The 26,079-nt window shown below is 47.6% G+C and overlaps 1 protein-coding gene across 3 annotated transcripts in view; it reads right to left on the reverse strand.

Moving 5' to 3' along the window:
* Window positions 1-26,079, reverse strand: part of LOC141164556 (uncharacterized) — a 101,389-nt gene that overhangs the window by 29,241 nt on the left and 46,069 nt on the right. The window contains exons 2-5 of one of the 3 annotated variants that reach the window (XM_073649945.1): window positions 23,787-23,943; window positions 23,533-23,697; window positions 561-684; window positions 351-445 (exon numbers count right to left, since the gene is read on the reverse strand). In XM_073649945.1, the coding sequence (XP_073506046.1) occupies window positions 351-445; window positions 561-684; window positions 23,533-23,697; window positions 23,787-23,894 (492 nt within the window). In that variant the 5' untranslated portion in view covers window positions 23,895-23,943. The remainder of the gene's footprint in view (window positions 1-350; window positions 446-560; window positions 685-23,532; window positions 23,698-23,786; window positions 23,944-26,079) is intronic. The other 2 variants (XM_073649953.1, XM_073649959.1) reach the window with 2 other exon arrangements.

Raw genomic sequence — 26,079 nt, forward strand, 5'->3', positions numbered from 1 at the left:
CAGGTCTCATTCAATTACACAGCTGGTATAGCAGGGGCTCTTTAAATCAACATTCTGCTGACTTAGTTAATAGGCAATTAGCATAGTAACAAACAACATTGTTACACAGACCCAAGAGGAGACAAAATTCAGGGTTATACAAATAATCGTATGTCCTTCTTGCGCCATAGCAATACACATACAAGTCAACAGAAACACAATAGTGTATTTCTCTTGGATTAACAAATCTAAATGTCTGGCTGATAAAGATTTTAAGCTGTATCGTCACATCTACAGTAGATTTTAAGCAGTTTTGTCACAAATAGATATCTACATGTGAGGGGACTTCCAGGAATCTCCGCTTTACCCACCTCAGGATCCTGGAGGACATTTCTCTTTTCCTCCTCATCCAGGGAGTATGAAGGACACAGCCATCTCTTAGCTGAATCTCTCTGACTGCCATGATCTATAGGAGATAACAAAATGTCAGAATAGATCACGTACATGTGATTATCAGAGAATGGGGCATCGAGAGACCCTCAGCCCGGATCTCCTCTATAATCAGGATTGTCTCTTCTTACCTGGAGATGTGAGAGACTGATGCTCCTCCATCATAAAGTCCCTGTACTGATCCTTGTGTCCTTCTACATAATCCCACTCCTCCTGGGAGAAATAGAGAGTGACGTCCTGACACCGGAGAGGAACCTGACAACAAACGAGACCGACATCACGGAGAATGCTTCTTAGCCCCTGAAAGCGCCACATGATGGTGTAACATGTCTTGTCTTTCTTCCCTTCTATCACTTCCTGCAGGTCACATGCCTACTAATCCATCTCGTTCTCCTACTTGGCATTTACAGGCGTCTATCCTCATATTCTGATTATTAGATGCACACGAGCTGCTGTTTTATCACTGCCCTATATTCTCTGTGCTTTGAGAACATACGTTGTTTGTCTTTTCAGTCCCTTTAATTCATAACTGTTTAGCCTTTATTTTCGGCTTTTAAGGAATTGTCTTCATCCTCATAATTATTGTTTATGGGGATTTATTCTCATGTAAAAAAGCTTCCGCCCCCTTTATTTGCTTTTAAAATGTTATTAACCCCTTAATGACCAATAACGGACACAGCACGTCATGAGCAGGTGTCAGTTCCCACACCATGCCGTGCTATGCCCACCACGACTTTAAACTGTCACTGTAAACACGCAGTGACAATCCAGTGCCGACAGCTGTCACTGACAACTGAGAGGCACAGGAAGAAGTGCGGGGACCCATGATGTCGGTCCCTGCACTCAGGGCACTGTGATTGGTCAGTCAATCTGACTGACCGATCACAGCATGATTGTGCAGGAGGTGCTGAAATAGTAATTTTCGACCACACATGGGGTATCGGCGTACTCAGGAGAAATTGTACAACAAATGTTTGGGTCCAGATTGTGAATAGGGTATCCTGTAAAGCAAGAGCAGACTGTTGTGAACCAATGGGACGTCCCACAACCAAGAACATGCTTATAAGCATGTTCATACCAGTCTGCTCTTGCTTTACAGGGTACCTACCCTTTTCACAATCTGACCACTTGACATAAATCTGTTGCTTGTTACCGTCGTGTAATATATTTATATATTTGTTTGGAGTCCATCATTTGTGAGGTTTGAATTGTTATATTACAGCATGAGTGTCTATTAAGCATGGTTGTGCTTAACTGTATACATATACATGCTTATAAGCATTTTTGAACTTTATATGCCTTGACTATCATGTTTTCCATTTTATGGGCGTTATATATATGTGGCTATTCATCTGGTCAATATGAGGTAACTTTGATTTAAAATTTTTGACTGCCTTACTGATACTTACCTGTTCCACCTTTAACTATTACACATACTTACCGTATGTAAGGGCCATCATTTTGGTCCTTACTTGATGATTCACTTTGAATATGTCTTTTTTTTGTACAGTTTTTCAGGGTTTGTATGCCATTAATATAAACTTTGAGCTCTGATACCCCTCTGTTATTACTCCCTGCTGATTTGATTTTTACCCCTTATATTCATTTTTTATGTACTTTGAGGGTCCTTTCATGTACCTATTGTGCAATGTAGCTCCTTCCCCCTCTCCCCATGGGGCATGATTTCATAAGACCATGCACTGTCTGGTATCATGCCTGAAATTTCTTGCTGTGCTGGGTATACTTCAAATGTATTTGTTTGTGCGGCGTGTACAAAGCAGCCCTGTCATTCTTGGACTTGTGACCTCGGCTAGATACTCATGCCGGATGCACTCTAACTGAATGCTTGCGCAGCGTGCATCTATACATTCTGCACTTGTGACTTCCGGAGACCACCTGTGCCTGGTGCCTATGCGTGGTTTTTCGGTTGGTAGGTGATAACATTACAATTGTGACTTCCGGCTCTTCCAGCAGTCAGGCGTGCATGTGCAGTGTACTGGACACAGTCACTTCCGCCAGATTGTTTGCGCGCTCCTTGAACCACCATACATATTACTGGGTTCATGTCATATGGGTGCACCATGTGATCCTTAATTTAAGGGGACGCCGGTACACAAAACCTGATTCCAAGTGATAACGATTCTCTTATTACTCATTGTCATATGATTACTTATCGGTGACATACATATATATTGAGACATAGGCTGTAAGCCAATCGCACTTTTGCCCCTGAGGAAGCTACATGCGGTTGTAACGATACGCGTGTGGTCCTTGATACCTCCCTGGGTCTGTTACACAGGTGACCTTATTCTTACAGTGGGTATGGAAAGTATTCAGACCCCTTTAAATTTTTCACTCTTTGTTTCATTGCAGCCATTAGGGTTTGCAGCCATTAACCCTAACCCTAAGGTAAATTCTAAAAAGTTCATTATTTTTTTCTCATTAAAGTACACTCTGCACCCCATCTTGACAGAAAAAAAACAGAAATGTAGAAATGTTTGCAAATTTATTAAAAATGAAAAACTGAAATATTACATGGTCATAAGTATTCAGACCCTTTGCTCAGACACTCATATTTAAGTCACATGCTGTCCTTTTCCTTGTGATCCTCCTTGAGATAGTTCTACTCCTTCATTGGAGTCAAGCTGTGTTTAATTAACCTGATAGGACTTGATTTGGAAAGGCACACACCTGTCTATATAAGACCTCACAGCTCACAGTGGATGTCAGACCAAATGAGAATCATGAGCTCAAAGGAACTGCCCAAGGAGCTCAGAGACAGAATTGTGGCAAGGCACAGATCTGGCTGAGGTTATAAAAGAATTTCTGCATTACTCAAGGTTCCTAAGAGCACAGCGGCCTCCATAATCCTTAAATGGAAGAAGTTTGGGCCCACCAGAAGTCTTCCTAGACCTGGCCATCCAGCCAAACTGAGCAATCATGGGAGAAGAGTCTTGGTGAGAGAGGTAAAGAAGAACCCCCAAATCACAGTGGCTGAGTTCCAGCGATGCAGTAGGGAGATGGGAGAAAGTTCCACAAAGTCAACTATCACTGCAGCCCTCCACCAGTCGGGCCTTTATGGCGGAGTGGCCCGAAGAAATCCTCTCCTAAGTGCAAGACATATGAAAGCCCGCATAGAGTTTGCTCAAAAACACATGAAGGACTCCCAGACTATGAGAAATAAGATTGTCTGGTCTGATGAGACGGGGATAGAACTTTTTGGTGATAATTTTAAGCAGTATGTATGGAGAAAACCAGGCACTGCTCATCACCTGCCCAATACAATCCCAACAGTGAAACATGGTGGTGGCAGCATCATGCTATGGAGGTGTTATTCAGCTGCAGGGACAGGACGACTGGTTGCAATTGAAGGAAACATGAAAGCGGCCAAGTACAGAGATATCCTGAATGAAAACCTCTTCCAGAGTGCTCTGGACCTCAGACTTGGCCAAAGGTTCACCTTCCAACAAGACAATGACCCTAAGCACACAGCTAAAATAACAATGGAGTGGCTTCAGAACAACTCTGTGACTATTCTTGACTGACCCAGACAGAGCCCTGACCTAGACCCAATTGAGCATCTCTGGATAGACCTGAAAATGGCCGTCCACCAACGTTCACCATCCAGCCTGACGGAACTGGAGAGGATCTGCAAGGAAGAATGGCAGAGGATCCCCAAATCCAGGTGTGAAAAAACTTGTTGCATCATTCCCAAGAAGATTTATGGCTGTACTAGCTCAAAAGGGGGCTTCTACTCAATATTCAAAGGGTCTGCATACTTATGACCATGTGATATTTCAGTTTTTCTTTTTTAATAAATTTGCAAAAAAATCTACATTTCTGATTTGGTTCAGTCAAGATGGGGTGCAGAGGGTACTTTAATGAGAAAAATATGAACTTTTTAGAATTTACCAAATGACTGCAATGAAACATAAAGTGAAAAATTTAAAGGGGTCTGAATACTTTCTGTACCACTTGTAAGGCAGCGCTAGTCATCATATTGGGGGATACTTGCTGCACCGGGTCAATTAAAGCATCACCAGCCACGTTTTTCAGTTTTCACACTTCAGCAGTTTATTGCACTTCATAACTGCTTATCACACAGTCCATCTTAGGGGCTCACCGGCATATTACACACATAACATTCGGGAGCCTTTCCAGCGACAGACACGTCCACTTGGCTCCAGTTACAGCCCTCAGCTAGGCAACAACATAAATGTCCATATAACACAGTGTTTTTACCTTTGGCGGGTTTAGCTGCTTCAGGTTTATTCTGCCACCACTGTGGCTTTACGGCTTCCCAGATGGGGGTCTCCAGCCCTCGTACCATCCAAGGCTACTGGTATGCTTACACAGCCAACATCCAGCCTCCGCCTTTCAGGCTTCAATAGGCCTCACTGGGCCTCACACTCTAGAGGTGTCCCACACAGGAACAGGCCTCACGTCTTACACACACTGTCTCAAGACTACCAGGGTTTATATATCCTGTAGTACACACCCACAGGTCCTGTGCTGATGTCACAGTCATGTGATCAGACATTCTGTGTGCACAGGACTTGTGCTATGTCACAGTCATGTGACCAGTCACCTGAGGGGGAGGTACATGGTCAGCCCAAAACACATCCTGGACCATTACAGTAATGCCAAGCAAGCCGCTGCATTACATATCCCCCCCCTCTGTTCAAACTTGTGGGGTTGAACACATAGTATACACAATTACCTCATAACCCACAGTTCACACCGAGACCATGTACTTGACAAACATTAGTCATTCACATTAGCCCATTCCTTAGGGACCTACCATTAGTCATTGTCACTGACCTCGTCAAGTCACATTTCCGGGTCGTAACTTTGTCAGACCTCCCCCGCTCCCAGCGGTCAGTCGTAACCTTGTCAGACCTCCCCCGCTCCCAGCGGTCAGTCAGTTGTAACCTTGTCAGACCTCCCCCGCTCCCAGCGGTCAATACAGCAGTGTGACTCACATGCCCTGGTATCTAAGGTCCGGTTCGACTCCGTACTGTCCCATCCTCTATTGGGTCGTTTGTATGGGCCACTCAAACCTGAGTTACTGGAGGTCTCACTACCTCTAAACCCACGCCCACTACTCTCAGGACATCTTGAAAGGTCCCTAACTTCAGCTGTAGCTGTTCTGTTACTTAGGGGGCCCTTTCTCTGTCTGGTCTTACAATTTCTAGACGGCTGCCATCTTCTGCTGCTCAGATGATGCTGTCTATCCACTCACAGTCTAGCGAGATTCAACTGTTCTACCTCCCGCAGGTAGGTCACTCGGTACTCCATCAGCATGCGCACATATGCAAGACTTTCTTCCGTTCCTACAGCGGAGAATGACACCATGCCGTCTTCATCTGGTATCCAGTCCTGACGATCACGTGGACTGCTTACTTTCACAACACCAGACTTCTTTACCATCATCTGCATGGCTCGGCCATTTCTCCCAATGAGCTTTCTCACCAGAACATGAGGCACCCGGATGACCTCTTCCCGCAGACTGTGAGCTTTTCTCATAAGCTCCAGTTGTCTAACGGCTTGTTCCGTCTTCAACCGGAGAAACCGCTTTGTGTGAATACATCGCCAGTGCATGTCACTTAGGATCGCCACCCTCTTCACTGTGACTTCGGTCGTGGACAGGACCACCAGCTGTTTAGCTCCTGAGGTCGAGTACACCTTACAGGCTCCCACGGCCTTCTTAAACTCTTCATGCGCGGACTCACTGGTGCATTCTTCCCTCAAATCCTTGGGTACATCTATGAGGCATTTATACCGAGACGTTTCTGTCTCACCAGTGGTCCCCAAAAGATCATCTAGCTCAGGTTTCAGGGGCAACTGACTTTCAGCTTATTCACCCTGTATGCTTCTCCTGAGCTGACTCACAGCTACAAACTCAAGAATTTCCGTCTTGACCACTTCCATTTCATATTTATCTTCGGTTAACACTCTCTTAGCTCTCCTCAGGTCCACCTTCTCATAGTATAAGGGAGTGAGTGCAACTTGTTTTTCCTTTTCCTTCTCCAAGGAGGCCTCGTTCACTGAGTGATACTTTGTCAGGCGACTTTTGAGTTTGAAAACTTCTTCCTCTAGCTCAGCTACTCGCCTCTCAGCAGCCCATCTCTGAAGCTCTTCCTGCTTCAGCTGCTCCTTTAACAGTAGAGTTCTCTCAGACCTCTCTGTCTCCAATGCGCCCACTCGGCTCTCAACAGCCAGTCTCTCAAGCTTCTCTTGCTTCATATGGGCTTGTAGTGACTCCTTGAGCTCTTTGATCTCGGCTCCTACATCCACCGAATCATCCGAGCTCGCATTATTCGAGTAGGTATTTGTTTCATACAACCCATCTCCAGTGGCCAACTCCTGGCCCTGGTCTGTGGCTTCTCCGATAGACTCCTCCATCTTTTCCCGCTCAGCTTCCATCTTGCTGATTCTTTCCTTAAGGCACGGCTCTGCCCTCTGGAGATTATCACAGAACGTCTGCAGCTCCTTCACCTGAGCCTCCAGACCTAGAGTCTTTCTGAGGAGATCACCATTTTCATCACGGGTGTCCTTCAGAGTGGTCTCAACCACTTGGCGCATGTGCTCTGCATCCGCCTTATCATCCTCTAGTTTTTCTTTAACCCTGAGGAGATCCTCATAGTCTCTTTTAATTTGTTGAAGTTCCCCACTGCGTTCACTATATTCCTTCTTGGATTCACACAGCTCCCGGTTGAACTGTTCGCGCAATCGTTCTAGGTTTTGTTCACGCCCAGAAACTTCATCCTGCAGCGCCTCCTTGAGGGCAGACAGCTCTAACTGTACCAGAGAGACGCGACCTTTCACCTCGCACAACTCACCTTCACACTCTGCTTTGTCAATCTCCAATTGAAAAACCTCCTCCTTGATTTTGCGGCGGTCCTCCTCTATTTCGTAGAACGCTTCCTTCCATTGGTTAACCTCCTCGTCGCTTCCCTCCAGGTCTCGCTGACAGTTCCTCACAACCTGGTATATTTTCTGCTGTTCAGACTCCAGGTTCAGCTGGTCTGAGGACACGTTCTCCAGGTTTTTCCTTAGTTGCTGCACGTCACTCTGATACTGCTGCCTGATAGGCTCCAGCTCTTGGTCATGACTGGCCGCCTCCTCTTTCAGGGCTGTCAGATCCTTCCGTCTCAGTACTGTACCGGAGGTTGCTACTGGCAACGTCACCTTCTCTTCTGCCTTTAAAGGAGGATCCACACTTAAAACAAAGGCACACAGTACTACATTTTCCTTATTTTTACTTTCAGCAAAGACAACAGGAGCAACCTTTTTGTGGCCCTTGCGCCGTCGACGACGAGAGGGGGACTCTCTCCCCTTGTCTAGCCCCTCCTGACTGAACTCTCTTTCTACTTTTGTAGTGTCACCGTCAGTTGTGGGGTCTGCATCACTCCCTATGGTGTCGTGGACCAACAAGTCACCTCCCACCTTGATGTCACCCCCTTCTACTGGAGCTACTCCATTATCAACGGTCACATTGTCATTTTTAGGCGGTACCAACCCACCACTAGTACTTTTTTTGATTTTCTATACTCCATGCTGTTTTGAACAACCGCCCCTTTTTTAGACTCCGCCCCCTTTTTAACAACCACACCGGTAGGGGAATTTTTACAAGAAAAATCAACAATAGTCTAAAGACTCAGTCCACAACAGCTCTTACCACCTCCTCGGGCACTCTGGGACAACAATGGCGCCCCCGGAGAGTTCACAGAATGGTCCACTGCTGCCATTCTATACGTTGCCCACAGATCCTGCGTTTCCTGCACCATGTACAGTAGAAGTTTCCCAAATACCTGCTGCGGTTTTAACCGGCACTTTAATCGCTCAATAGCTTCATTTTCTTTTGCTGCTCTGTTCACAGCCATCGCGGTACACTATTCACACACACCGCTCTCCTGAGAAAATTTTCATGGCCCCACCGAGCCACAGCAAACCAGGTTTGAGTGCGACGACAATTTTCGTAACCCCTGCCGAGTTACCGCAAGATGCTTTAATCTTCGTGACCCCGCCGAGTCACAGCAAGATGCTTTAATTTTCGTGACCCCGCCGAGCCACAGCAAAACCGGGTTTGAGTGCGACGACAATCTTCGCAACCCCACCGAGTTGCAGCCAGATGCTTTAATCTTCGTGACCCCGCCGAGCCACAGCAAGATGCTTGCATCCACACTCGTCGTTCAATGCCGTTACCTCTAGCAACAAGGCTGCCGTTGCCCCTAGCAACCGGGCTGCAGCTGCCCCTAGCAACCGGGCTGCAATTGCCCGCATTCTCGAACCACATGTAAGGCAGCGTTAGTCATCATATTGGGGGATACTCGCTGCACCGGGTCAATTAAAGCACACCAGGCACGTTTTTCAGTTTTCACACTTCAGCAGTTTATTGCACTTCATAACTGCTAATCGCACAGTCTATCATAGTGGCTCACCGGCATATTACACACATAACATTCGGGAGCCTTTCCAGCGACAGACACGTCCACTTGGCTCCAGTTACAGCCCTCAGCTAGGCAACAACATAAATGTCCATATAACGCAGTGTTTTTACCTTTGGCGGGTTTTAGCTGCTTCAGGTTTATTCTGCCACCACTGTGGCTTTACGGCTTCCCAGATGGGGGTCTCCAGCCCTCGTACCATCCAAGGCTACTGGTATGCTTACACAGCCAACATCCAGCCTCCGCCTTTCAGGCTTCAATAGGCCTCACTGGGCCTCACACTCTAGCGGTGTCCCACACAGGAACAGGCCTCACACCTTACACACACTGTCTCAAGACTACCAGGGTTTTTATATCCTGTAGTATACACCCACAGGACCTGTGCTGATGTCACAGTCATGTGATCAGACATTCTGTGTGCACAGGACCTGTGCTATGTCGCAGTCATGTGACCAGTCACCTGAGGGGGAGGTACATGGTCAGCCCAAAACACATCCTGGACCATCCAAAAAACCCTTCATCCAATTTTAATGTGGATACCCTCAAATGAAATCTGAAAGTCTGAACTTCAACTGCATCTGAATTGTTTTGTTTAAAATTCATTGTGGTAATGTCTAGAACCAAAATTAGAAAAATGTTGTCTCTGTCCAAATATATATGGACCTAACTGTAGATATGCTGTGGAATACCTATACAAACTAATAAACAAGCAAATCTCTCCCTGACTCAGCAGCAGCTCTCCCAACTCTGCCTGTTTCCGGGGTATACTGTGATGATCCTAGTGTCACCAGGTCTGATATTAGGGGCCCGTAGGCACATAGTGCCGTAATGATCGCGGCTCCCTCCAGCAGCCGCCGACATCAGTGCTGTAGTGCAGTGTATTGCCACTCAGAGACCGGCTCTCTGCACAGCAATATCAGTGCCAGCCAATAGTCTATCAGAGGCCAGCAGCTGACATCTGCGCATGGCAGTGACGTCATACGCCGCTGAGCTGGGGCGCAGATGTCAGCTGCTGGCCTCTGATAGGCCGGTGGCTGGCACTGATATTGCTGTGCAGAGAGCCGGTCTCTGTGCGGCAATACATTCAACTAAGCGCTGATGTCGGCGGCTGCTGGACGGGGCCGCGATCATCAAGGGGTCTATGGTGCCTGCGGGCCAGAGGTGCAGAAAGGACGCCGAGGGAACGGAGGACAGGTGAGAAGAATCTTTTTTTTTTTTTCTGTCATGTCAAATAAAGCACAGGGGACCTGTGCGCAGTATGGGGGGGGGGACCTGTGCGCAGTATGGGGGGGGACCTGTGCGCAGTATGGGGGGAGGGAACATGTGCGCAGTATGTGGGGGGTGACCTGTGCGCAGTATGGGGGGGTGACCTGTGCGCAGTATGGGGGGGTGACCTGTGCGCAGTATGGGGGGGGTGGACCTGGATGGGGACATGTGCGCAGGATGGGGGACATGTCTGCAATATGGGTACCTGGATGGGGGACATGTCTGCAATATGGGGACCTGGATGGGGGACATGTCTGCAATATGGGGACCTGGATGGGGGACATGTCTGCAATATGGGGACCTGGATGGGGGACATGTCTGCAATATGGGGACCTGGATGGGGGACATGTCTGCAATATGGGGACCTGGATGGGGGACATGTCTGCAATATGGGGACCTGGATGGGGGACATTACGACAAGAATGGGACCAGGATGGGGACGTTACTTCAAGATGAGGACCAGCATGGGACCATTACTACAAGATGAGGACCTGGATGGGGACATATCTACAATATGGGAGCAAGGATGGGGAAATACCTACAATATGGGGACTTGGATGGGGCACATTACTACAAGATAGGGACCAGCATGGGGCATTACTACAAGATGAGGACCAGTTCAAAAAGTGTATAGAAAAAAAAATGGTATCACTAAAAATGTCACTTTGTCCTGCAAATAATGTGGCCCCCCAAATTAAATGTTTTTCCGTGTGCAGCCCATATACCCAGCTGAGTTTGAGACCTCTCTCTTCTATAGACCCGATGACACTATGCGACCAGCCAATAACTATAATGCCACAACCAACATGGCTACGGCATTACAGTGCATGGCAGACAATCCTTTAAAGTTCATTGGCTCTGTAAAGAGCGCATAACATGCAGGGTGGAGACCCGAGCTCCCGCCTGAGCAACCTGGAAATACTCGCCGAGTGCCGAGCACAGTGATGCTCCGGCGAGTACCGAGCAGGCTCGCTCATCACTATTAATAAACTTCTTGAATGTGGTTTTGAGGATTTTGAGGGGAGCAGTTTTTAGAATGGTGTCACTTTGGGGTATTTTCTGTCATATAGGCCCCTCAAAGTCACTTCAAATGTGATGTGATCACTAAAAAAATGGTTTTGTAAATTTTGTTGGAAAAATGAGAAATTGCTGATCAACTTTTAACCCTTCTAACGTCCTAACTAAAAAAAATGTTTCAAAAACTGTGCTGATGTAAAGTAGACATATGGGAAATTTTATTTGTGCCAACACAGCATTTATTCTTAATTAGGCCAGACGTATTTTTCAGTAAGTCAGGAGACATAGGCCATTGTTCATATGAGCCTGAACGTTGACTCCTGAATTGATGTTTGTTGCAGCTTATTGTGTTACTATCCTCGTAGGACAAGGAAGCAGGGTAACTGAACAATAGATGTTTGATAACATGCTGATTACCTATTGTATCAGTCCATGCAGTTTTTTGATCTGCAAACACTGAAGGACAAACTACGCAGGTTGATTGTATATTTGAACAATGAGAGATGACCTCATCCCACCTTCCCCTTGACCACCGGATGATGGCCTGGAGGACAATTTTGGGTATAAAAAAGGACCTCTATCCTTCTGCAGAGAGACTACATGATAGTAGCCAAAGCATCATGGCTTCAACTGGAGAAATACAGATTTGAGACACTCTACAGGACACCAGCTTAAGGGACAATGGCCCCAGCTGAAGGAATACAGAGCTGCTCAACTGACCATCACTAACCCATGGAGACGTTTGGATAAGCCAGGTTAGGACAATCCAGTCACCTGGCCATGTACCTCAATGTCTCATGTCAGCTTCCCAAGCTTGCCGCTACCCCCTCTAGGTCGCTACCCCCTCTCTGTGAGTACTCACCCAAAGTGGGGTGCCACTAATTGGGGTAGTTGGCCCTGGAAGCCACGAAGTCACAGCTGCTCTTATCCCAGCGAGCCAGCGGAAGGGTGAGACTAATTTGCACCATCTTATGCACTTGCTGGGACTGTTCTATATGTTACTGTCTGTTGGTGGTTAAAAAAAAGTATTGCCACGCTGTTTTTATCCTCACCTTGTGTTGTCTGAGTAGTATTCTGCCAGCGGGAAAGGAGTGCAGGAGTTCATTAGGATGAGCCCTGGACCATGCGCCAGGCCAGCGGACGAGAGCACCCACTGACCCTCGTGTCTCTACATTACTTATTAACTATTTTGTGTGACATAACTCTCAGGTTTAAGGGCATAAGTATTAAAAGTTTGAAAATTGAGAAATTTTCAAACTTTTCACCAAATAACCGATCCGATAATTTTACAAATAAACGCAAGTTATATCAAACAAATTTTACCACTATCATGAAGTACAATATGTCACGAAAAAACTATCTCAGAATCAATGGGATCCGTTGAAGCTTTTCAGAGTTATTACCTCATAAAGTGACAGTGATCAGATTGTAAAGAAGAGGCCCGGTCATTAACCTACAAAATGGCTCAGTCCTTAAGTAGTTAATGTTTTTGGAAAAACTCTGTAAAACACATAAATATTTCACTTTTTTGCCTGAAGACTGACTTATCTCTCTTTATTTGGAGTTACGCCTTCCTCCTAGTACAGTAACTCTACATAATCCCTTACCTCCTGGGAGAAACAGACAGCGACGGCCTGACACCTCAGGGGAACCTGACAACAAACAAGGCCAACATCACCCAGAATCCTCCATTGTATACTGTATAATCTGCCAGAATCCTCCAGTGTATACTGTATAATCTCCCAGCAGTCACCTCTCCGCTCATCACCCAGAATCCTCCAGTGTATACTGTATAATCTCCCAGGTTTCCTCTCATCACCCAGAATCCTCCAGTGTACACTGTATAATCTCCCAGAATCCTCCAGTGTATACTGTATAATCTCCCAGAATCCTCCAGTGTATACTGTATAATCTCCCAGAATCCTCCAGTGTATACTGTATAATCTCCCAGCAGTCTCCTCTCTGCTCGTCACCCAGAATCCTCCAGTGTACACTGTATAATCTCCCATCAGTTTCCTCTCATCACCCAGAATCCTCCAGTGTACACTGTATAATCTCCCAGAATCCTCCAGTGTATACTGTATAATCTCCCAGAATCCTCCAGTGTATACTGTATAATCTCCCAGAATCCTCCAGTGTATACTGTATAATCTACCAGCAGTCTCCTCTCATCACCCAGAATCCTCCAGTGTATACTGTATAATCTCCCAGCAGTCTCCTCTCCGCTTATAACCCAGAATCCTCCAGTGTATACTGTATAATCTCCCAGCAGTCTCCTCTCTGCTCGTCACGCAGAATCCTCCAGTGTACACTGTATAATCTCCCATCAGTTTCCTCTCATCACCCAGAATCCTCCAGTGTACACTGTATAATCTCCCAGAATCCTCCAGTGTATACTGTATAATCTCCCAGAATCCTCCAGTGTATACTGTATAATCTCCCAGCAGTCTCCTCTCCTCTCATCACCCAGAATCCTCCAGTGTATACTGTGTAATCTCCCAGCAGTCTCCTCTCTGCTCATCACCCAGAATCCTCCAGTGTACACTGTATAATCTACCAGCAGTCTCCTCTCATCACCCAGAATCCTCCAGTGTAAACTGTATAATCTCCCAACAGTCTCCTCTCCGCTTATAACCCAGAATCCTCCAGTGTATACTGTATAATCTCCCAGCAGTCTCCTCTCTGCTCGTCACGCAGAATCCTCCAGTGTACACTGTATAATCTCCCATCAGTTTCCTCTCATCACCCAGAATCCTCCAGTGTACACTGTATAATCTCCCAGAATCCTCCAGTGTATACTGTATAATCTCCCAGAATCCTCCAGTGTATACTGTATAATCTCCCAGCAGTCTCCTCTCCTCTCATCACCCAGAATCCTCCAGTGTATACTGTGTAATCTCCCAGCAGTCTCCTCTCTGCTCATCACCCAGAATCCTCCAGTGTACACTGTATAATCTACCAGCAGTCTCCTCTCATCACCCAGAATCCTCCAGTGTAAACTGTATGATCTCCCAACAGTCTCCTCTCCGCTTATAACCCAGAATCCTCCAGTGTATACTGTATAATCTCCCAGCAGTCTCCTCTCAGCTCATCACCCAGAATCCTCCAGTTTATACTGTATAATCTCCCAGCAGTCTCCTCTCCTCACCCAGAATCCTCCAGCGTATAATCTCCCAGCAGTCTCCTCTCTGCTCATCACCCAGAATCCTCCAGTGTATAGTGTATAATCTCCCAGCAGTCTCCTCTCCGCTCATCACCCAGAATCCTCCAGTGTATACTGTATAATCTACCAGAAGTCTCCTCTCCGCTCATCACCCAGAATCCTCCAGTGTATACTGTATAATCTCCCAGCAGTCTCCTTTCTGCTCATCACCCAGAATCCTCCAGTGTATACTGTATAATCTCCCAGCAGTCTCCTCTCTGCTCATCATCCAGAATCCTCCATTGTATAATCTCCCAGCAGTCTCCTCTCTCATCACCCAGAATCCTCCAGTGTATAATCTCCCAGCAGTCTCCTCTCCTCTCATCACCCAGAATCCTCCAGTGTATAATCTCCCAGCAGTCTCCTCTCCGCTCATCACCCAGAATCCTCCAGTGTATACTGTATAATCTCCCAGCAGTCTCCTCTCTGCTCATCACCCAGAATCCTCCAGTTTATAATCTCCCAGCAGTCTCCTCTCTGCTCATCACCCAGAATCCTCCAGTGTATAATCTCCCAGCAGTCTCCTCTAAACTCATCACCCAGAATCCTCCAGTGTATACTGTATAATCTCCCAGCAGTCTCCTCTCTGCTCATCACCCAGAATCCTCCAGTTTATAATCTCCCAGCAGTCTCCTCTCTGCTCATCACCCAGAATCCTCCAGTGTATAATCTCCCAGCAGTCTCTTCTCCGCTCATCACCCAGAATCCTTCAGTGTATAATCTCCCAGCAGTCTCCTCTCCTCTCATCACCCAGAATCCTCCAGTGTATAATCTCCCAGCAGTTTCCTCTCCGCTCATCACCCAGAATCCTCCAGTGTATACTGTATAATCTCCCAGCAGTCTCCTCTCCGCTCATCACCCAGAATCCTCCAGTGTATACTGTATAATCTCCCAGCAGTCTCATCTCTGCTCATCACCCAGAATCCTCCTGTGTATACTGTATAATCTCCCAGCAATCTCATCTCACCACCCAGAATCATCCAGTGTATACTGTATATTCTCCCAGCAGTCTCCTCTCCGCTCATCACCCAGAATCCTCCAGTGTATAATCTCCCAGCAGTCTCCTCTCTGCTCATCACCCAGAATCCTCCAGTGTATAATCTCCCAGCAGTCTCCTCTCCTCTCATCACCCAGAATCCTCCAGTGTATAATCTCCCAGCAGTCTCCACTCCGCTCATCACCGAGAATCCTCCAGTGTATAATCTCCCAGCAGTCTCCTCTCCGCTCATCACCCAGAATCCTCCAGTGTATACTGTATAATCTCCCAGCAGTCTCCTCTCCGCTCATCACCCAGAATCCTCCAGTGTATACTGTATAATCTCCCAGCAGTCTCATCTCTGCTCATCACCCAGAATCCTCCTGTGTATACTGTATAATCTCCCAGCAATCTCATCTCACCATCCAGAATCTTCCAGTGTATACTGTATATTCTCCCAGCAGTCTCCTCTCCGCTCATCACCCAGAATCCTCCAGTGTATAATCTCCCAGCAGTCTACTCTCTGCTCATCACCCAGAATCCTCCAGTGTATAATCTCCCAGCAGTCTCCTCTCCTCTCATCACCCAGAATCCTCCAGTGTATAATCTCCCAGCAGTCTCCTCTCCGCTCATCACCCAGAATCCTCCAGTGTATAATCTCCCAGCAGTCTCCTCTCCGCTCTTCACCCAGAATCCTCCAGTGTATAATCTCCCAGCAGTCTCCTCTCCGCTCATCACCCATAATCCTCCAGTGTATAATCTCCCAGCAGTCTCCTCTCCGCTCATCACCCAGAATCCTCCAGTATATAATCTCCCAGCAGTCTCCTCTCCTCTCATCACCCAGAATCCTCCAGTGTATAATCTCCCAGCAGTCTCCTCTCCGCTCATCACCCAGAATCCTCCAGTGTATAATCTCCCAGCAGTCTCCTCTCCGCTCATCACCCAGAATCCTCCAGTATATAATCTCCCAGCAGTCTCCTCTCCTCTCATCACCCAGAATCCTCCAGTGTATAATCTCCCAGCAGTCTCCTCTCCGCTCATCACCCAGAATCCTCCAGTGTATAATCTCCCAGCAGTCTCCTCTCCGCTCTTCACCCAGAATCCTCCAGTGTATAATCTCCAAGCAGTCTCCTCTCCGCTCATCACCCAGAATCCTCCAGTGTATAATCTCCCAGCAGTCTCCTCTCCGCTCATCACCCAGAATCCTCCAGTATATAATCTCCCAGCAGTCTCCTCTAAACTCATCACCCAGAATCCTCCAGTGTATAATCTCCCAGCAGTCTCTTCTCCGCTCATCACCCAGAATCCTTCAGTGTATAATCTCCCAGCAGTCTCCTCTCCTCTCATCACCCAGAATCCTCCAGTGTATAATCTCCCAGCAGTTTCCTCTCCGCTCATCACCCAGAATCCTCCAGTGTATACTGTATAATCTCCCAGCAGTCTCCTCTCCGCTCATCACCCAGAATCCTCCAGTGTATACTGTATAATCTCCCAGCAGTCTCCTCTCTGCTCATCACCCAGAATCCTCCAGTTTATAATCTCCCAGCAGTCTCCTCTCTGCTCATCACCCAGAATCCTCCAGTGTATAATCTCCCAGCAGTCTCTTCTCCGCTCATCACCCAGAATCCTTCAGTGTATAATCTCTCAGCAGTCTCCTCTCCTCTCATCACCCAGAATCCTCCAGTGTATAATCTCCCAGCAGTTTCCTCTCCGCTCATCACCCAGAATCCTCCAGTGTATACTGTATAATCTCCCAGCAGTCTCCTCTCCGCTCATCACCCAGAATCCTCCAGTGTATACTGTATAATCTCCCAGCAGTCTCATCTCTGCTCATCACCCAGAATCCTCCTGTGTATACTGTATAATCTCCCAGCAATCTCATCTCACCACCCAGAATCCTCCAGTGTATACTGTATATTCTCCAAGCAGTCTCCTCTCCGCTCATCACCCAGAATCCTCCAGTGTATAATCTCCCAGCAGTCTCCTCTCTGCTCATCACCCAGAATCCTCCAGTGTATAATCTCCCAGCAGTCTCCTCTCCTCTAATCACCCAGAATCCTCCAGTGTATAATCTCCCAGCAGTCTCCACTCCGCTCATCACCGAGAATCCTCCAGTGTATAATCTCCCAGCAGTCTCCTCTCCGCTCATCACCCAGAATCCTCCAGTGTATACTGTATAATCTCCCAGCAGTCTCCTCTCCGCTCATCACCCAGAATCCTCCAGTGTATACTGTATAATCTCCCAGCAGTCTCCTCTCCGCTCATCACCCAGAATCCTCCAGTGTATACTGTATAATCTCCCAGCAGTCTCCTCTCCGCTCATCACCCAGAATCCTCCTGTGTATACTGTATAATCTCCCAGCAGTCTCATCTCTGCTCATCACCCAGAATCCTCCTGTGTATACTGTATAATCTCCCAGCAATCTCATCTCACCATCCAGAATCCTCCAGTGTATACTGTATATTCTCCCAGCAGTCTCCTCTCCGCTCATCACCCAGAATCCTCCAGTGTATAATCTCCCAGCAGTCTCCTCTCTGCTCATCACCCAGAATCCTCCAGTGTATAATCTCCCAGCAGTCTCCTCTCCTCTCATCACCCAGAATCCTCCAGTGTATAATCTCCCAGCAGTCTCCTCTCCGCTCATCACCCAGAATCCTCCAGTGTATAATCTCCCAGCAGTCTCCTCTCCGCTCTTCACCCAGAATCCTCCAGTGTATAATCTCCCAGCAGTCTCCTCTCCGCTCATCACCCATAATCCTCCAGTGTATAATCTCCCAGCAGTCTCCTCTCCGCTCATCACCCAGAATCCTCCAGTATATAATCTCCCAGCAGTCTCCTCTCCTCTCATCACCCAGAATCCTCCAGTGTATAATCTCCCAGCAGTCTCCTCTCCGCTCATCACCCAGAATCCTCCAGTGTATAATCTCCCAGCAGTCTCCTCTCCGCTCATCACCCAGAATCCTCCAGTATATAATCTCCCAGCAGTCTCCTCTCCTCTCATCACCCAGAATCCTCCAGTGTATAATCTCCCAGCAGTCTCCTCTCCGCTCATCACCCAGAATCCTCCAGTGTATAATCTCCCAGCAGTCTCCTCTCCGCTCTTCACCCAGAATCCTCCAGTGTATAATCTCCCAGCAGTCTCCTCTCCGCTCATCACCCAGAATCCTCCAGTGTATAATCTCCCAGCAGTCTCCTCTCCGCTCATCACCCAGAATCCTCCAGTATATAATCTCCCAGCAGTCTCCTCTAAACTCATCACCCAGAATCCTCCAGTGTATAATCTCCCAGCAGTCTCTTCTCCGCTCATCACCCAGAATCCTTCAGTGTATAATCTCCCAGCAGTCTCCTCTCCTCTCATCACCCAGAATCCTCCAGTGTATAATCTCCCAGCAGTTTCCTCTCCGCTCATCACCCAGAATCCTCCAGTGTATACTGTATAATCTCCCAGCAGTCTCCTCTCCGCTCATCACCCAGAATCCTCCAGTGTATACTGTATAATCTCCCAGCAGTCTCCTCTCTGCTCATCACCCAGAATCCTCCAGTTTATAATCTCCCAGCAGTCTCCTCTCTGCTCATCACCCAGAATCCTCCAGTGTATAATCTCCCAGCAGTCTCTTCTCCGCTCATCACCCAGAATCCTTCAGTGTATAATCTCTCAGCAGTCTCCTCTCCTCTCATCACCCAGAATCCTCCAGTGTATAATCTCCCAGCAGTTTCCTCTCCGCTCATCACCCAGAATCCTCCAGTGTATACTGTATAATCTCCCAGCAGTCTCCTCTCCGCTCATCACCCAGAATCCTCCAGTGTATACTGTATAATCTCCCAGCAGTCTCATCTCTGCTCATCACCCAGAATCCTCCTGTGTATACTGTATAATCTCCCAGCAATCTCATCTCACCACCCAGAATCCTCCAGTGTATACTGTATATTCTCCAAGCAGTCTCCTCTCCGCTCATCACCCAGAATCCTCCAGTGTATAATCTCCCAGCAGTCTCCTCTCTGCTCATCACCCAGAATCCTCCAGTGTATAATCTCCCAGCAGTCTCCTCTCCTCTAATCACCCAGAATCCTCCAGTGTATAATCTCCCAGCAGTCTCCACTCCGCTCATCACCAAGAATCCTCCAGTGTATAATCTCCCAGCAGTCTCCTCTCCGCTCATCACCCAGAATCCTCCAGTGTATACTGTATAATCTCCCAGCAGTCTCCTCTCCGCTCATCACCCAGAATCCTCCAGTGTATACTGTATAATCTCCCAGCAGTCTCCTCTCCGCTCATCACCCAGAATCCTCCAGTGTATACTGTATAATCTCCCAGCAGTCTCCTCTCCGCTCATCACCCAGAATCCTCCTGTGTATACTGTATAATCTCCCAGCAGTCTCATCTCTGCTCATCACCCAGAATCCTCCTGTGTATACTGTATAATCTCCCAGCAATCTCATCTCACCATCCAGAATCCTCCAGTGTATACTGTATATTCTCCCAGCAGTCTCCTCTCCGCTCATCACCCAGAATCCTCCAGTGTATAATCTCCCAGCAGTCTCCTCTCTGCTCATCACCCAGAATCCTCCAGTGTATAATCTCCCAGCAGTCTCCTCTCCTCTCATCACCCAGAATCCTCCAGTGTATAATCTCCCAGCAGTCTCCTCTCCGCTCATCACCCAGAATCCTCCAGTGTATAATCTCCCAGCAGTCTCCTCTCCGCTCTTCACCCAGAATCCTCCAGTGTATAATCTCCCAGCAGTCTCCTCTCCGCTCATCACCCATAATCCTCCAGTGTATAATCTCCCAGCAGTCTCCTCTCCGCTCATCACCCAGAATCCTCCAGTATATAATCTCCCAGCAGTCTCCTCTAAACTCATCACCCAGAATCCTCCAGTGTATAATCTCCCAGCAGTCTCTTCTCCGCTCATCACCCAGAATCCTTCAGTGTATAATCTCCCAGCAGTCTCCTCTCCTCTCATCACCCAGAATCCTCCAGTGTATAATCTCCCAGCAGTTTCCTCTCCGCTCATCACCCAGAATCCTCCAGTGTATACTGTATAATCTCCCAGCAGTCTCCTCTCCGCTCATCACCCAGAATCCTCCAGTGTATACTGTATAATCTCCCAGCAGTCTCCTCTCTGCTCATCACCCAGAATCCTCCAGTTTATAATCTCCCAGCAGTCTCCTCTCTGCTCATCACCCAGAATCCTCCAGTGTATAATCTCCCAGCAGTCTCTTCTCCGCTCATCACCCAGAATCCTTCAGTGTATAATCTCTCAGCAGTCTCCTCTCCTCTCATCACCCAGAATCCTCCAGTGTATAATCTCCCAGCAGTTTCCTCTCCGCTCATCACCCAGAATCCTCCAGTGTATACTGTATAATCTCCCAGCAGTCTCCTCTCCGCTCATCACCCAGAATCCTCCAGTGTATACTGTATAATCTCCCAGCAGTCTCATCTCTGCTCATCACCCAGAATCCTCCTGTGTATACTGTATAATCTCCCAGCAATCTCATCTCACCACCCAGAATCCTCCAGTGTATACTGTATATTCTCCAAGCAGTCTCCTCTCCGCTCATCACCCAGAATCCTCCAGTGTATAATCTCCCAGCAGTCTCCTCTCTGCTCATCACCCAGAATCCTCCAGTGTATAATCTCCCAGCAGTCTCCTCTCCTCTAATCACCCAGAATCCTCCAGTGTATAATCTCCCAGCAGTCTCCACTCCGCTCATCACCAAGAATCCTCCAGTGTATAATCTCCCAGCAGTCTCCTCTCCGCTCATCACCCAGAATCCTCCAGTGTATACTGTATAATCTCCCAGCAGTCTCCTCTCCGCTCATCACCCAGAATCCTCCAGTGTATACTGTATAATCTCCCAGCAGTCTCCTCTCCGCTCATCACCCAGAATCCTCCAGTGTATACTGTATAATCTCCCAGCAGTCTCCTCTCCGCTCATCACCCAGAATCCTCCTGTGTATACTGTATAATCTCCCAGCAGTCTCATCTCTGCTCATCACCCAGAATCCTCCTGTGTATACTGTATAATCTCCCAGCAATCTCATCTCACCATCCAGAATCCTCCAGTGTATACTGTATATTCTCCCAGCAGTCTCCTCTCCGCTCATCACCCAGAATCCTCCAGTGTATAATCTCCCAGCAGTCTCCTCTCTGCTCATCACCCAGAATCCTCCAGTGTATAATCTCCCAGCAGTCTCCTCTCCTCTCATCACCCAGAATCCTCCAGTGTATAATCTCCCAGCAGTCTCCTCTCCGCTCATCACCCAGAATCCTCCAGTGTATAATCTCCCAGCAGTCTCCTCTCCGCTCTTCACCCAGAATCCTCCAGTGTATAATCTCCCAGCAGTCTCCTCTCCGCTCATCACCCATAATCCTCCAGTGTATAATCTCCCAGCAGTCTCCTCTCCGCTCATCACCCAGAATCCTCCAGTATATAATCTCCCAGCAGTCTCCTCTCCTCTCATCACCCAGAATCCTCCAGTGTATAATCTCCCAGCAGTCTCCTCTCCGCTCATCACCCAGAATCCTCCAGTGTATAATCTCCCAGCAGTCTCCTCTCCGCTCATCACCCAGAATCCTCCAGTATATAATCTCCAAGCAGTCTCCTCTCCTCTCATCACCCAGAATCCTCCAGTGTATAATCTCCCAGCAGTCTCCTCTCCGCTCATCACCCAGAATCCTCCAGTGTATAATCTCCCAGCAGTCTCCTCTCCGCTCTTCACCCAGAATCCTCCAGTGTATAATCTCCCAGCAGTCTCCTCTCCGCTCATCACCCAGAATCCTCCAGTGTATAATCTCCCAGCAGTCTCCTCTCCGCTCATCACCCAGAATCCTCCAGTATATAATCTCCCAGCAGTCTCCTCTAAACTCATCACCCAGAATCCTCCAGTGTATAATCTCCCAGCAGTCTCTTCTCCGCTCATCACCCAGAATCCTTCAGTGTATAATCTCACAGCAGTCTCCTCTCCTCTCATCACCCAGAATCCTCCAGTGTATAATCTCCCAACAGTTTCCTCTCCACTCATCACCCAGAATCCTCCAGTGTATACTGTATAATCTCCCAGCAGTCTCCTCTCCGCTCATCACCCAGAATCCTCCAGTGTATACTGTATAATCTCCCAGCAGTCTCCTCTCTGCTCATCACCCAGAATCCTCCAGTTTATAATCTCCCAGCAGTCTCCTCTCTGCTCATCACCCAGAATTCTCCAGTGTATAATCTCCCAGCAGTCTCTTCTCCGCTCATCACCCAGAATCCTTCAGTGTATAATCTCTCAGCAGTCTCCTCTCCTCTCATCACCCAGAATCCTCCAGTGTATAATCTCCCAGCAGTTTCCTCTCCGCTCATCACCCAGAATCCTCCAGTGTATACTGTATAATCTCCCAGCAGTCTCCTCTCCGCTCATCACCCAGAATTCTCCAGTGTATACTGTATAATCTCCCAGCAGTCTCATCTCTGTTCATCACCCAGAATCCTCCTGTGTATACTGTATAATCTCCCAGCAATCTCATCTCACCACCCAGAATCCTCCAGTGTATACTGTATATTCTCCCAGCAGTCTCCTCTCCGCTCATCACCCAGAATCCTCCAGTGTATAATCTCCCAGCAGTCTCCTCTCCGCTCATCACCCAGAATCCTCCAGTGTATAATCTCCCAGCAGTCTCCTCTCCGCTCTTCACCCAGAATCCTCCAGTGTATAATCTCCCAGCAGTCTCCTCTCCACTCATCACCCAGAATCCTCCAGTGTATAATCTCCCAGCAGTCTCCTCTCCGCTCATCACCCAGAATCCTCCAGTATATAATCTCCCAGCAGTATCCTCTTCTCTCCTCTCATCACCCAGAATCCTCCAGTGTATATTGTATAATCTCCCAGCAGTCTCCTCTCTGCTCATCACCCAGAATCCTCCAGTGTATAATCTCCCAGCAGTCTCCTCTCCGCTCTTCACCCAGAATCCTCCAGTGTATAATCTCCCAGTAGTCTCTTCTCCGCTCATCACCCAGAATCCTCCAGTGTATAATCTCCCAGCAGTCTCCTCTCCGCTCATCACCCAGAATCCTCCAGTATATAATCTCCCAGCAGTCTCCTCTCCTCTCATCACCCAGAATCCTCCAGTGTATATTGTATAATCTCCCAGCAGTCTCCTCTCCGCTCATCACCCAGAATCCTCCAGTGTATAATCTCCCAGCAGTCACCTCTCCGGTCAGCAGCTCAGTGATCTTGTCGGTGAGTTTGAGGATCTCCTTCTCTGGCATCGGGGAGTGCGGGGATCCTGTGATGCGGCTCTGGCTCTTCCTCCTTTTTCCGGATACTTGGTGGGTCACACAGTCACTGGACGTCTTCCTCATTACCGTGTGCTCCTGTGTACGGTGAGAGACACTGATCACTACATGGAGTCTAATAATCCTTGACTCCTAGAGATAATGGTGATGTCACGTGAAACTCTCACCTCTCCCGTTATCAGGTCGATTATCTCTAGGGCGAGGGTTACTATCCCGGCAGCCATGTGGCTTCTGTCCTTCTTCATGCTTGGTGGTTCATTGATCGCAAGGACCATCGTCGTAAAGAAGAGATTTCAGCTGTAAAATGTCATGGATATGCGAAACCTGAGGGAGTAAATGTGGACTGAGCACACACTCACAACTACATGAAGTACATGGTCTCACTGAGACACACTTACTAAAGATGAGCAAGAAACTTGTGAAACTCTAATGTGCCAGCTTTGCTGAATTTACCCCATACAATTTGATATTCAGCAAATAAATCACCATGAATGTCATTACTAACAGCCTCCAATTGTGGCTTTTGGTGATGGGGTCATGTCTGTTGACAAAAAGGAAAATCCATCTTCACAGGATAAAACTTGCCAATATTTGCGAATGAACTGAAATCCAAAAAACATATAACATAACGTATAAAAAACATCAGAAATTGTCAGGTAGATTTCATAATCAGTTAGCCGCGCTAACTGATTATGAAATCTACCTGACAATCTCTTATGTTTTTTATACGTTATGTTATATGTTTTTTGGGTTAATTCAGTCATGATGCGATGTCGGAGATACAAATGTAGGAGACTCAAGTGTAGAGAGCGGCCCATGTAGACTGTAAGCCCGTGGCCGCCGGACACACTCCAGCCACATGAGGTATGGCATTGTCCTGCATTAGGAGGAACCCAGGGCCAACTGCACCAACATATGGTCTCACAAGGGGTCTGAGAATCTCATCTCGGTACCTAAGGGCAGTCAGGCTACGTCTGGCGAGCATATAGAGGGCTGTGCGGCCCTCCAAAGAAATGCCACACACAGAACACCAGGATTGGCAAAGTCGCCACTGGCGCCCTGTGCTCTTCACAGATGAAAGCAGGTTCACACTGAGCACATGTGACAGAGTCTGGAGACGCCGTGGAGAGCGATCTGCTGCCTGCAACATCCTTCAGCATGACCGGTTTGGCAGTGGGTCAGTAATGCTGTGGGGTGGCATTTCTTTGGAGGGCCGCACAGCCCTCCATGTGCTCGCCAGAGGTAGCCTGACTGCCATTAGGTACCGAGATGAGATCCTCAGCCCTGGGTTCCTCCTAATACAGGACAATATCAGACCTCATGTGGCTGGAGTGTGTCAGCAGTTCCTGTAAGATCAAGGCATTGAAGCTATGGACCGGCCCACCCGTTCCCCAGACCTGAATCCGATTGAGCACATCTGGGACATCATGTCTCCCTCCATCCACTAACGTCACGTTGCACCACAGACTGTCCAGGAGTTGGCGGATGCTTTAGTCCAGGTCTGGGAGGAGATCCCACAGGAGACCATCCGCAACCTCATCAGGAGCATGCCCAGGCGTTGAAGGGAGGTCATACAGGCACGTGGAGGCCACACACAATACTGAGCCTCATTTTGACTTGTTTTAAAGACATTACATCAAAGTTGGATCAGCCTGTAGTGTGTTTTTCCACTTTAATTTTGTATTCAACGAGAATATGTCATTCATTCAGATCTAGGATGTGTTATTTGAGTGTTCCCTTTATTTTTTTGAGCAGTATGTATATATATATTATGTATGTATATATATATTATATATATATATATATATACACAGTACAGACCAAAAGTTTGGACACACCTTCTCATTTAAAGATTTTTCTGTATTTTCATGACTATGAAAATTGTACATTCACACTGAAGGCATCAAAACTATGAATTAACACATGTGGAATTATATACTTAACAAAAAAGTGTGAAACAACTGAAAATATGTCTTATATTCTAGGTTCTTCAAAGTAGCCACCTTTTGCTTTGATGACTGCTTTGCACACTCTTGGCATTCTCTTGATGAGCTTCAAGTGGTAGTCACCGGAAATGGTCTTCCAACAATCTTGAAGGAGTTCCTAGAGATTCTTAGCACTTGTTTGCCCTTTTGCCTTCACTCTGCGGTCCAGCTCACCCCAAACCAACTCGATTGGGTTCAGATCTGGTGACTGTGGAGGCCAGGTCATCTGGCATAGCACCCCATCACTCTCCCTTTTGGTCAAATAGCCCTTACACAGCCTGGAGGTGTGTTTGGGGTCATTGTCCTGTTGAAAAATAAATGATGATCCAACTAAACGCAAACCGGATGGAATAGCATGCCGCTGCAAGATGCTATGGTAGCCATGCTGGTTCAGTATGCCTTCAATTTTGAATAAATTCCCAACAGTGTCACCAGCAAAGCACCCCCACACCATCACACCTCCACCTCCATACTT

The sequence above is a fragment of the Phyllobates terribilis genome, unplaced genomic scaffold (assembly GCF_046119375.1).
Source record: "Phyllobates terribilis strain yellow unplaced genomic scaffold, ASM4611937v1 Scaffold_1__5_contigs__length_1240528914, whole genome shotgun sequence".
In the NCBI taxonomy this organism is placed as follows: domain Eukaryota; kingdom Metazoa; phylum Chordata; class Amphibia; order Anura; family Dendrobatidae; genus Phyllobates; species Phyllobates terribilis.